The 14181-nt window shown below is 39.3% G+C and overlaps 1 protein-coding gene across 6 annotated transcripts in view; it reads right to left on the bottom strand.

Moving 5' to 3' along the window:
* The window catches only part of ASTN2 (astrotactin 2), a 983906-nt gene that overhangs the window by 247287 nt on the left and 722438 nt on the right, over positions 1-14181 (bottom strand). Inside the window, exon 1 of one of the 6 annotated variants that reach the window (XM_055350514.2) lies at positions 13884-14181. The exons of the other annotated variants lie outside the window; for them this stretch is intronic. Within the exon in view, the coding sequence (XP_055206489.1) occupies positions 13884-13992 (109 nt within the window). The 5' untranslated portion in view covers positions 13993-14181. The remainder of the gene's footprint in view (positions 1-13883) is intronic. 6 annotated transcript variants of the gene reach the window in all.

Genomic DNA, 14181 nt, shown 5'->3' on the forward strand with positions numbered 1-14181 from the left:
CAAAGCCCTCACTTTTTCTAGACAATGGTGTCCTTAATAAGCAAACTTAGTTTATATTATTAATAATAACAAATGCAATATAATGAACATTACTACATATTAGGCAAAGTGCTAAATGTTTTACAACCAATTGAGACAAGAGAACAGGGTCTGAAGGCAGGGAACATAAGGCTGATTCCCACTTAAGCTATGACAGGAAATATCCTCTCCATAGGTAGGGCATAGGCCAAGTAAATAACTTCATAACTTTACTTCATCCTCTTCATTTACATAGAGCATACACCCAAGTAACCAATGGAATCATCTAGAGGGTATTTAAACTCCCCAAAATTCTGGCCCCTATGCTTGGGGCTGTTCCCACACTGTGGAGTGTTCTTTCATTTTCAATAATTCCATTCATTCCTTCCTTGCTTTGTTTGTGGGTTTTGTCCAATTCTTTGTTCAAGTCACCAAGAACCTGGACACACTTCACCGGTTACATACCTCATCTTGCTCCCAACAATCCTGTGTTAACTATTGTTATCCCTATTTTAAAGACAATGAAAGAAAACTAGAGATCTTCTTTATAAATGAAGAAAACAATATTAAGCTCAAAGGGTGGTGTTATCAGTGGAATTGTGTCCTCCCCCAAAATATGTTGAAAGCCTAATCTCCAGTACATTGGAATGTGACCTTATTTGCAAATGGGGTGATTTTAGTTGTAACTGGTTAAGACAATGTCATACTGGAGTGGGGCAGGTCCTTAATCCAATATGACAGATGGCTTTACAAGAATGCGTAGGCATACACACAGAGGAAATGCCATGAGGAGGTAGAGATTGAAGTTATGCTCACACAAGGCAAAAAAATGCCTTGGGCCACCAGAAGTTGGAAGAGGCAAGGAATAATCTCTCTCTAGAAGTTTTGGAGAGAATATGGCCCTGGTGACACCTTAATTTGAGTTTTCTATGCTCCAAAACTGTGAGAGAATAAATTTTTCATTTTAAGCCACCTAGCTTGTGGTACTTTGTTACTGCAACCTTAGCAAACTGATGAAGCCACCTTTGCAAAACTATGACTGAGATAGTGAAAGAGATCTAACTTAACTGACTCCATCTTGCTTCTAACCTCCATGCTGTCCTTGTTCATTCCTGGGCATAGGCTGAACTAACTTTGGGAGAAACTTAGTTTGTAGTTTATAGTTTAAAGAAAAATGGTAACAGCTCTTTCCAAAGCAGACCTCCTTCTTGCCTGGGGACTAGATTGCCTTTGTAGGACTAACATTAGCCACAGATTAGAAATTATGGTTTAGGAGTCATGCAGCTGGAGGTTACAAGATGCTGACCCTCCCTAAACTGCTCCTGAGATCAGTGCTTGAGATATTTTGCAGACCCTGCACTTGATGGATCAGCTGGCACCACCCAAATCAATACTTGCCAGGTTCTGACCCACAGACCCCAGCTGCATGACAGATGAATAACGTACTCAGACACTGATATTCAGTGAAAGAGAGGCTATAGGGCCAGGCCACACACAGAGTTGTGGCAATCACACACTTTGATTAGCTGGCCCTGCCGGCATTTATTCAGCACAGATTTAATGACAAAGGCTTTGAGTCAACACACCTGTGGGCAATTAATCTGGTCGCCCTCCCCCGGAGAGAGCCATCCTGCCCACAAATGATCAAAGGTTGGTTTTAGGACAATGGGAGTAAACAAGCTATTTAGATAAACTTCCCCACATTCCCTTGTTATTTGCTTTTTTGCTATCAACTAAACGTAAAGAGGACTAGGCTGCCTTCAGCCAAATCTTTTACTGAAGCTATGCAACCCCCCTGGCCTTCCAAGAAGGTTTGTATCTATCTCCTATAACTATATCTTTATAATTTCTCCAACCACCCTGACCAATCCCCTACATAAACTGGCTCATCTGATCTTGTGGCCCCAGACTCAGGAACTGACTCAGTGCAAGGAGACAGCTTCAACTCCCTATGATTTCATCCCTGACCAATCAGCACTCCTGGCTCACTGGCTTCCCCCACCCACCAAGTTATCCTTAAAAACTCTGCTCCCCAAATGCTCAGGGAGACTGATTTGAGTAATAATAAAACTCCAGTCTTCCACACAGTGAGCTCTGCTTGAATTACTCTTTCTCCATTGCAATTCCCCTGTCTTGATGAATCGGCTCTGTCTACGCAGTGGGCAAGGTGAACCCCTTGGGCAGTTACAAATTTGGGGACTTGTCCAGGATTGCCCTTGTGGCTACCTGCTCATGGTTCAGTGCCCCCCTTCCCTCCAGCAATGGATCCAGAGGCCAGCCCAAGTGGCTGCCTAGTTCTTTCGGACTGGGGCTGACTCTGGTACTCTATTGGTGGGGTACTGCTGATCCAATGTGCAAGGATTTAATTGCAATGGAGAAATAATCCTGGGGAGATATCCCTTAACTGTAGCCCTATCACAGGGTGTCAGTCTGTAGCTCCATTGTAGGGTGTTTGGATTGGTGACTATCCTAGGTGCTTCCAATGCCTCCTTCCTTCTCCCAGCTGGTCTGTAGCCCTATGGTGGGGTGTCTGTAGCCCCAGTGCAGGGAGTCTGTTTATAGCTCCACCATGGTGTGTCTGCATCTGTAGCCCCATTGCGGGGTGTCTGTTTGGCTCCTTGCAGGGGTTCTTGGTTAGCTCTTTCCAACTAGTAGGAAGAGTCTTGGTTTGGGAGACTTCTCATTCAGGAGGATTTCGAGGAGGATTCTCAGATGGAGAATAGGAGGATAGTTTGGAAGGGATACTCTTGGAGTTCTTGATCAGGGATCTGATTTGGAAGGCCTTCTGTCTGTCATGTTTTTCTGTGTGTTTGTATATGTGAAGGGGATCTCAGAAGGAATTGCTGCTGGAAGTCCAGCAGGCTTAACTCAGAGAACCCTCCTTATTTGTCTAGTTACATTTGGTGAGCCCTAAAGAAAGCTCAACAGGCCTGTCTCAGGGTGACCATCTGCTCTTGGCCTTGCCCAGAGACCCCATTGTGAATTGCCATTTAGAGGTCATGCCTTCCCACCTGGAGTGGATCATATACAACAGGGACCAACAGGGAAAAAGTTTGAGCTTTGCCAGGTTGATATTGGGTGCTGAACAAGGTGACTAATGTCTGTTTTGTTATGTGTATTTTGCTGGGATGAAAAATGTTAATTCAGTTCCCTACGCAGCACGTTGGGCAGCATTTGCAAATTAAGAATCTTGTCTATGGTTCCATAAAACAGTAAAGGGTGATTTTCTCTTGTAAAGTGGCTTGACCCCCACAGCTATAGCACAAGAGAACAGGGTCACAAGAAGCTGCTCCGTTTTCTGGAAGCTGCAGAGAAAAGGAAACTGGAAATCTGATATGCCAGCAAAAAGGGTAAGAAATTCCTACCAGCCAAATTTGTCTCTCTCTCTTTCTCTGTCTGGGTAAACAGTAAACTATTTGTCTCCCCTGCAAGGGTTTGATTAATAGCAAAAAGGATTTGCGAGACTAGTCTTAGGCCATAGCAAATCTGGTGTACTTTGTGTTAAGAATTTGTCTTTCTGTGTTCTATAATGGAGAGAGGGGTATCACAGGATAGAATGTGGATTTAGGATCCCTACAAGCCTGCTTTTCAAGCCAGTTTGGCAGGCTGGTCAGTTACAAACTTTGCTACAGGTCCCTGAAACCAATACAGTACAAAATTCCTCTGTCTTGTTTTGTGTCCTTAAGAGCTCAACCTTGTGACCATATGGGGATACTTTCTTTTGGTTTGCACTACCCAGAAGACAGACATTTGTGGGCTCATGTCATAGTTAGCCATAAAATTTTTTTTTGAGCAGTTAAAAGCCTTGCAAGCTTGAAATTGGCTTCTCTAGGCTCCTTCTAGGAAAAGCAATAGAAACTGCTCAATGCTGTACAGCTCAGTAGCCAAGGCTTTATCTTTTGAAAGTGGTGGCCTGGGTTCAATTGTTGGCTTCTGGAATGATTCCTTTCTGGTTTGTTATTAGTGTAGCATTGCCATTTACTGAGGTTTTCTCCCCCCATGGTAGTTCCTGATTTCCTCTCTTGAATTTTCCTTTTTCTGAACTACCTTGTAGAAATTCTAAATCTTGTAAAAAAGAAACTACTTACCATGTCTTTGAAGCACCTAGGAGGTTTCCTTTGGTAAAGTTTAGAAGCTACAAATATTGGCCGCTTGGCATGGCTAAAGCCAGGTAATAAGAGATTTGAAATGATTTATTTTTAAAGAGCACTATGGTTAAAAGTCAGCTTAATTAAAAGTGGATAAACAAACTATAGATATATTTTAAAAGCCTTTATGTTTTTCTCTTCTTGGAACTTGTTTTTCTGGAAAAAGGTTTTTTTCCCTTCTCAGTCTACTGAATTATTTTTCTCCATTTTTTTGTCTTGCCACTCTTAATGCATACATGAGAGGCACTAAGATAACTTCTCATAGCTTGGGACTCCTTGGGAAAGACAGAGGAGGTGCCATAGACCCTGTTTTGGAAAAAAAAAAAAACCTCTGTTTTCTTCATTAAAATCTAGTAATTAAAAGTGGATGGATCCCTCTCAAAATCAAATACTCTGTTCTGTTTTGCATTGTGTTATCTGACAGTTTTGAGTTTGGGGGGTATCAGAAATTACTTGGCATTATGAGAGAGCTTTGGTTTGTAATAACTAGGTAGGAAATATACTTTAAGGAATGGCTAATAGCACTTATGGAGGGATACTCGACTTTTTGCACACTTGGATCAGAGAAGCATGCTATTGGCCACCTGGAAGATAAGGAAACATCCCCACCCCCCACTGGAAGATGAGACTCCAAAGAGAGATGGGCTGATTACAAAATGGGCTGATTGGCTTTGGGTTGCCTTGCAATGAAATACAGGGTAGAAGCACTGCACTGTCTTCTCCCATAGTATTTCCCTCCTTTTGGGGACCCAGGATCCAGTATAAAATGGGACCCTTAATTTTGGGTATCTGTCTTTGCGTTCAGCTGCTTATTTGCTGCTTATTTGGCCCTAGAAAGGCATGCTTTCCTGGCCCTCTTCCTCCAAGGGCTTCACCCTGAAGCCAGTAATCCAATTAAGAAACTGGGAAATGAAAAATATTACAAGTGCTGAAGCATCTGTCCGTCTGTCTATTTATATGTGTTGTATGTTTATAACTAAAAGAGCTCTGATTAATTGGATTAGAAAAATAAGCATTTAAATCAAATATTTTATCAGAAAAATAGAAACTTTAATGCCTTTTTGTTCATATGACTTCAGTAATCTTTTGGAAATAAAGACAGTTTTAAAGATTATTGGTAAAATGTCTTAAAAATGTAGACACTTGTGCTAAATTAAGGTCAGATATCAGATTTGTTAAATGCTTTAAGGTCCAACTGTTTCCTTGACTTTTGAAAATTGTTCAACTTACCTACTTTGGGGCATTATATTATAGATAAGGCCTGGGGACAAATGGAGAGCCATGCCCAACATCTACAATAAAAAGAGTCAGACCTTATCGTCACTTCTGTCTGATGTCCTAGGCTCCACCCCAGTACATAATTAAAATCACTTACTTATCAGGTTTTTCACTAAAAATAAAAGTTGCTAAGAGTTAACATTGTAACATGTTATTGAGACCACTGGAGAAACAGTTTTACATATAAGGTGTGTAGGGAATGTGTTTTTGGTAAAAGATTGTAAGAAGGCATGGAGATACGGCTTTTGTTAAAAGGAATGTAATTTTGTCTAGTTCAGAGGGTTTTAAAGATTGTCTTAACCTACAAGTGTAATGGAACAAAACTGAAGGTTAAGCAAAGTGAAAAGGGCTTATAAAGGGTTGATCTTGTAAAAAACATTCTGTGGCTATAAACAAGATGGCTAAGATTTGATAGAAATTATTTAGCTTTTTTTCCATAGATTAAAACATTAAAATCATACTCATGTGGGGCCAGAATCTGGGACCATGTGTCTGAATAACCAGGTTTTCTTAGAAAATTGATCTGTTTGATAGAAAATTGTAAAGAGTTCTAAACAGTTTACGAAAATCTTACCTTATGACCAAACTAATTAAAAACGGATATAAAATTTTATTTTAAAAAGTAGTTTTAACATTAAAGATGCACTAATGCAAACATGAAATTTGGTTTTCTCTTTTGAAGATGATTTTTATGTAATGTTAAAAGATAATGAAAGGGTTTCGTTTTTCCCTCTGGGTAAATGGCAGGCAAGACAGAAAAGAGACAAATTCAGTTAGCCTCATGCTATCTTTATTGGGTCTTATTTGGAAAGCTAAGTCTCCTCTATCAGAGTAAAGGTTTTTCTTTTTAAAAATTTTTGAAGTTATCATTTTGGCCAAATGAATTAGTTATGGTTATCATTTTGGCCAAATTGATGACTTATGGTAACCTGGGATTCTATTTTATAATATCCAGTGTTTTAAACCTCTGTTACTTGACAAACTTTCCAAAATCAAATTATAAATTACGTCTCTTTCTAGCCTAATCTTTTAGATATTAAATCCTCTAAAGCCCAAAAATGACATTTGGCTTATTTCATATGAAACTCATACAAGAAGCACTGTCAAATATGAAATGATGTTTGGCTTTCTTTGGAACATTTGTGTAAGTGTGTTACTGGCGTATGTTCCGAAATTATGTAAAACTCCTATAATTCTAATATGACTTAGTATATGTTATCAGTAATAATTATAATTATTATGTTAAATGACTGTGTGCCACAGAGGTAACAAATTCCCTTGTCAATTGTGTCTTCAAGTGTGGTTGCCCTCACCACACCACACCTATTCCAAAATTGACCACATAGTTGGAAGTAAAGCTCTCCTCAGCAAATGTAAAAGAACAGAAATTATAACTGTCTCTCAGAACACAGTGCAATCAAACTTGAACTCAGGATTAAGAAACTCACTCAAAACCGCTCAACTACATGGAAACTGAACAACCTGCTCCTGAATGACTACTGGGTACATAACGAAATGAAGGCAGAAATAAAGATGTTCTTTGAAACTAATGAGAACAAAGACACAACATACCAGCATCTCTGGGACACATTCAAAGCAGTGTGTAGAGGGAAATTTATAGCAACAAATGCCCACAAGAGAAAGCAGGAAAGATCTAAAATTGACACCCTGACATCACAATTAAAAGAACTAGAAAAGCAAGAGCAAACACATTCAAAAGCTAGCAGAAGGCAAGAAATAACTAAAATCAGAGCAGAACTGAAGGAAATAGAGACACAAAAAACCCTTCAAAAAATTAATGAGTCCAGGAGCTGGTTTTTTGAAAGGATCAACAAAATTGATAGACCACTAGCAAGACTCATAAAGAAGAAAAGAGAGAAGAATCAAATAGACTCAATAAAAAATGATAAAGGGGATATCACCACCGATCCCACAGAAATACAAACTACCATCAGAGAATACTACAAACACCTCTACGCAAATAAACTAGAAAATCTAGAAGAAATGGATACATTCCTGGACACACACACCCTCCCAAGACTAAACCAGGAAGAAGTTGAATCTCTGAATAGACCAATAACAGGAGCTGAAATTGTGGCAATAATCAATAGCTTACCAACCAAAAAGAGTCCAGGACCAGATGGATTCACAGCCGAATTCTACCAGAGGTACAAGGAGGAACTAGTACCATTCCTTCTGAAACTATTCCAATCAATGGAAAAAGAGGGAATCCTCCCTAACTCATTTTATGAGGCCAGCATCATCCTGATACCAAAGTCAGGCAGAGACACAACCAAAAAAGAGAATTTTAGACCAATATCCTTGATGAACATCGATGCAAAAATCCTCAATAAAATACTGGCAAACCGAATCCAGCAGCACATCAAAAAGCTTATCCACCATGATCAAGTGGGCTTCATCCCTGGGATGCAAGCCTGGTTCAATGTATGCAAATCAATAAATGCAATCCAGCATATAAACAGAACCAAAGACAAAAATCACATGATTATCTCAACAGATGCAGAAAAGGCCTTTGACAAAATTCAACAACCTTCATGCTAAAAACTCTCAATAAATTAGGTATTGATGGGACGTATTTGAAAATAACAAGAGCTATCTATGACAAACCCACAGCCAATATCATGCCGAATGGACAAAAACTGGAAGCATTCCCTTTGAAAACTGGCACAAGACAGGGATGCCCTCTCTCACCACTCCTATTCAAAATAGTGTTGGAAGTTCTGGCCAGGGCAATTAGGCAGGAGAAGGAAATAAAGGGTATTCAATTAGGAAAAGAGGAAGTCAAATTGCCCGTAGTTGCAGATGACATAATTGTATATCTAGAAAACCCCAGGGTCTCAGCCCAAAATCTCCTTAAGCTGATAAGCAACTTCAGCAAAGTCTCAGGATACGAAATCAATGTACAAAAATCACAAGCATTCTTATACACCAATAACAGACAAACAGAGAGCCAAATCATAAGTGAACCCCCATTCACAATTGCTTCAAAGAGAATAAAATATCTAGGAATCCAACTTACAAGGGATGTGAAGGACCTCTTCAAGGAGAACTACAAACCACTGCTCAAGGAAATAAAAGAGGATACAAACAAATGGAAGAACATTCCATGCTCATGGGTAGGAAGAATCAGTATCGTGAAAATGGCCATACAGCCCAAGGTAATTTACAGATTCAATGCCATCCCCATCAAGCTACCAATGACTTTCTTCACAGAATTGGAAAAAACTACTTTAAAGTTCATATGGAACCAAAAAAGAGCCCGCATTGCCAAGTCAATCCTAAGCCAAAAGAACGAAGCTGGAAGCATCACGTTACCTGACTTCAAACTATACTACAAGGCTACAGTAACCAAAACAGCATGGTACTGGTACCAAAACAGAGATATAGATCAATGGAACAGAACAGAGCCCTCAGAAATAATGCTGCATATCTACAACTATCTGATCTTTGACAAACCTGAGAATAACAAGCAATGGGGAAAGGATTCCCTATTTAATAAATGGTGCTAGGAAAACTGGCTAGCCATATGTAGAAAGCTGAAACTGGATCCCTTCCTTATACCTTATACAAAAATTAATTCAAGATGGATTAAAGACTTAAATGTTAGACCTAAAACCATAAAAACCCTAGAAGAAAATCTAGGCATTACCATTCAGGACATAGGCATGGGCAAGGACTTCATGTCTAAAACACCAAAAGCAATGGCAACAAAAGCCAAAATTGACAAATGGGATCTAATTAAACTAAAGAGCTTCTTCACAGCAAAAGAAACTACCATCAGAGTGAACAGGCAACTTACAGAATGGGAGAAAATTTTCACAACCTACTCATCTGACAAAGGGCTAATATCCAGAATCTACAATGAACTCAAACAAATTTACAAGAAAAAAACAAACAACCCCATCAAAAAGTGGGCGAAGGACATGAACAGACACTTCTCAAAAGAAGACATTTATGCAGCCAAAAAACACATGAAAAAATGCTCACCATCACTGGCCATCAGAGAAATGCAAATCAAAACCACAATGAGATACCATCTCACACCAGTTAGAATGGCAATCATTAAAAAGGCAGGAAACAACAGGTGCTGGAGAGGATGTGGAGAAATAGGAACACTTTTACACTGTTGGTGGGACTGTAAACTAGTTCAACCATTGTGGAAGTCAGTGTGGTGATTCCTCAGGGATCTAGAACTAGAAATATCATTTGACCCAGCCATCCCATTACTGGGTATATACCCAAAGGACTATAAATCATGCTGCTATAAAGACGCATACACACATATGTTTACTGCGGCACTATTCACAACAGCAAAGACTTGGAACCAACCCAAATGTCCAACAATGATAGACTGGATTAAGAAAATGTGGCACATATACACCATGGAATACTATGCAGCCATAAAAAATGATGAGTTCATGTCCTTTGTAGGGACATGGATGAAATTGGAAATCATCATTCTCAGTAAACTATCGTAAGAACAAAAAACCAAACACCGCATATTCTCACTCATAGGTGGGAATTGAACAATGAGAACACATGGACACAGGAAAGGGAACATCACACTCTGGGGACTGTTGTGGGGTGGGGGGAGGGGGGAGGGATAGCATTAGGAGATATACCTAATGCTAAATGACGAGTTAATGGTGCAGCACACCAGCATGGCACATGTATACATAGGTAACTAACCTGCACATTGTGCACATGTACCCTAAAACTTAAAGTATAATAATAATAAAATAAAATAAAATAAAATAAAAAATAAAAAATAAATTTAAAAAAAAGTGTGGCTGCCCTAAAATGTTTTTGTCATCCATATACAATTGTTGTCTCGCTTTGGTCCTCTTTAACAGATGGTTTTATAATCAGCTATAAAATTTAACAGGCCCTCTTAAATGCAGGTTTCTGATTAAAAACTCTGGAGACTGTGATATTAGAATCGAGGAAAAACTTTCAAATTGAAGAGTGAATAGTGTTTGGTTTTCTTTGGACTATATTTGTATAAATATGTTATTAGTATGTGTTCCAGAAATTATGGTAAACTTCTATAATTCTGATATGATTTAGAGTACGTTATTAATAATTATAATTGTTATATAAAAGTGTTGTATGCCACAGAAGTAACCAAGATTTCTAGTCAATTGTAGCTTTAATAGTAGCTATAGACTTTTGTCATCCATAGACATTTTGTCTTGCTTTTGTCCTTTTCAAAAGGCAGTTTATAATCAGATATCACACTCTTGAGTGCAGGTCTCAGATAACTTTAAAAATTGTTTTATTGGAATAGAGGAAAAAATGAAACTTCTAGGCTTCTCATAGATAGCTGATGTGTTAAGCATTGCTAATCCTCTCATTTTCAGAGTCAAGATAGCATATTTCTTTAGAGTTATTTGCAACTTTTAACAAACGAGTAAAAAATACTTCCATGAAAAAAATTTAGAGCATATTTGTTTCTCTCTACCTGATTTCTCCTTAATATGGAAACTATTTTTAAGTATTCTCAATTTATGCCAGTATAGTTAATTGCATAAGTGCAGTAAGAATCTGTTTTGTCTTGTAACAGGACACAACTGGAGAAATTGATTATTTTACCAAGGCTTTTACTGGAATGGCATGCTTCCTTCAAAGAATCAAAGTTAATGTATAGAGCCAATTAAAGCCCCCTGGGGAATCTAACCTCAGACCTTGTCTATAGTCCCTGTACAAGGTTCTGTCATACAGTCCCTGTACAAGGTTCCTGACCTGTGGTAAGTAAAGAATGTCACTTTCTAACAGGCCCAGGAACCCCAAGTTATTTTGGGACCTTGAGAAGAGAGGAATTTACCCAACTCATAGGTATTTGAGGATACAAACCCATGGCTGAGCTTGGCTTTTAAAAACTCTTATCTGAGATTCCTCATGGAACAGAGTTCCATCAAAGCTAATTTAAACAAAAAAGACCCTAAGTGAAAAATAATTATTCTTGCTGCACTTTATGCAAATAATCAGGCCAAGTATAGTAAGACTAAAGTATATTTCTGTAAACAAATCAGTTCTATCATGATTTGTTTTTAATAAAAATGGGGTCTGGAGAGAGAGAAATTATGCTTCAAGAGGAAACCTATTGTTAGCTGTTGTTAGCTGTCCTTGAGTTTTTTCTACAATTTTGACTAAATCCTAAATTATTTGTGGGGTGGAAGTTGCCAGACTAATGCTTTCAAATCTTTGCTTTTAAAATTGAGTATTGTACTCCTCATCCTAGGACTCATTATTTACCTTATAGTAGGCTGTTCACCTAAATACTGTACTAAAACTATAGATGAGAGTACTAATGTTTTTGCCATGCAAGCCTTAGAAGCCCAGCCAGACCTGCATGAGTCGCTCAGACACTTGAAAGTGGTCCCACTCTTCTCACCTTGGGGTTGACTCCCATTCCCACTACGTCCCCTGTCAGCAAGAAGAACCCAGAGCAATCGACAGCCTTTTCCCATCTTCATACCCTACACCTTAAGATTAAGGTGTTACAAAACCCAAAGTGACGGACTGAAACTGCCTTTGCAAAATTATGATTGAGACAGTAAAAGAGATCTAACTTAACTGACTCCATCTTGCTTCTAACTTCCAAGCTGTCCTTGTTCATTCCTGGGCATAGGCTGAACTAACTTTGGGAGAAATTTAGTTTGTAGTTCATAGTTTAAACAAAGACAGTAACAACCCTATCCCAAAGCAGACCTCCTTGCCTGGGTACTAGATTGCCTTTGTAGGACTAATATTAGCCACAAGATTAGAAATTGCGGTTTAGGAGTCATGCAGTTGGAGGTTACAAGATGCTGAGCCTCCCTAAAATGCTTCTGAGATCAGTGCTTGAGATATTTTGCAGACCCTGCACTTGATGGATCAGCTGGCACCACGCAGATCAATAAACTCACTCATCTGATCTTGTGGCCCTCCACTCAGGAACTGACTCACTGCAAGGAGACAGCTTCGACTCCCTATGATTTCATCCCTGACCAACAGCGCTCCTGGCTCACTGGCTTCCCCCAACCCACCAAGTTATCCTTAAAATCTCTGTTCCCCAAATGCTCAGGGAGATGACTTGAGTAATCATAAAACTCCGGTCTCCCGCACAGCTGATTCTGCGTGAATCACTCTTTATCTACTGCAATTCCCCTGTCTTGATGAATCAGCTCTGTCTAGGCAGTGGGCAAGGTAAATTCCTCAGGTGGTTCCACTGATATAGGTGATTTAAGTGTTAAATAAAAATCTGTTACATTAAAATGCTGAATAAAGAGTGTTTAAAGCACTCCACAAAGATTATTTTTTAAATGCCTCTGTGTAAGAGGAATTCTAATATTGTGCCAGGATATGTCAAGCTATAAGATAAAAATTGAGTGCATTTCCTAGAATGCTTATTCTATTCTAAGATTTTGTGAGAGGTATAATAATTCATTTAACTGGTAAGTAACTTAAACATTAAAGAAGAGTCAAACACTGATTTTTGTTTTAAGGGAGAAGAGAGATTTTTTTTTTTCAAGACACTTGCTTGAGCTAGATCCCCGGGAGTATTTTTAACACTCCTCTTTAATTAGGGAAACATCAGTATGTCTGTATTGATACATATACATACATACATAATATGTATATATGTAAGACTGTGAACAGTCCTAAATTTATACTTTGGGCTGATAACTGTGGTTTTCAGGAAAAAAAAAAATTTAAAACGGGTGCAAAGTCTCCCTAACTGGTCTAAGTGAGAAATCATTTGGCATTACCTCTCCCTTATCCCCTACCTGCTAATTACAATTTTTCAAATATAGTTATCATTAAGTGCAAACTACCATAATCTTGGCTTATCTTCATGGCAAACTTCAATTAGAAATTTAAAAAATGGGGAGAAAGAGTAAACAAGGTTAAGAGAGTGGGTTCTCAGATAGAATTGGGTACAAATTTGGGCTCCAACACTTAGGCATTTGTGGCCTTGTGTAACCACCTAGGTTACACAACAGGTGTAGGTTAACCATCAGCTGCCTTATCTCATTAGGTCCTTATGAGGATTTAGTGAGCTATGCACCTGAAGTCCTCAGCTGTAGCCAGACAGCAAGTGTTCAAAGATGTTAGTCATTGTTTTTGTTTATTGTTTTATCATTGTGCAGGGTCACATAGCTAAGGGGAATTTCAAATCCAAGTCCATCCTACTTCAAACTCCTTTGTGCTCCTAAGCTGTACAGTATAGTCACCTTGGAGAGTAGGTGATTGGCCCCAAACTACTTCAGGGACTGCAGGTCGTGGCCAGCCAGTCCTGTATCAGACCTCGTCCTTGCCAGATGCCTAGTGCCCCAGATTCCCTCAAATCTCAGGCCAGATCACCTCCCACCTGGTAAGATTCCTCCACCTTCACCCGACTCCGCAAAACTACACTTGGTTTGGGTTCCCGGGTACCTTCAGTCTGCAGGGACAGGGGCTGCAGAGTGTACTCTCCAAGTCTGCCTCTGCTGTCGGCCTCCCAGCTGAGTAGGCAAAACATTCCTTTACAGAGCAATGTGTTCATGGATAAACTTGTCTCTAGTGCAGCTCTCTGTCAGAGCACAGAACATGGGGCCAAAGCACTGCCCTTCGTAGGGAGTCCCGGTTCTCGACTTCCCCAGAATGGAAGTTTGATTTTTCCGTTGGCCCATTTCTCAGATGGAAAAACAGATTCAGTAAGGTGCCAACGCTTTGCTGAGGACTACCCTGGAGG

The sequence above is a fragment of the Gorilla gorilla genome, chromosome 13, assembly GCF_029281585.2.
Source record: "Gorilla gorilla gorilla isolate KB3781 chromosome 13, NHGRI_mGorGor1-v2.1_pri, whole genome shotgun sequence".
Classification (NCBI taxonomy): domain Eukaryota; kingdom Metazoa; phylum Chordata; class Mammalia; order Primates; family Hominidae; genus Gorilla; species Gorilla gorilla.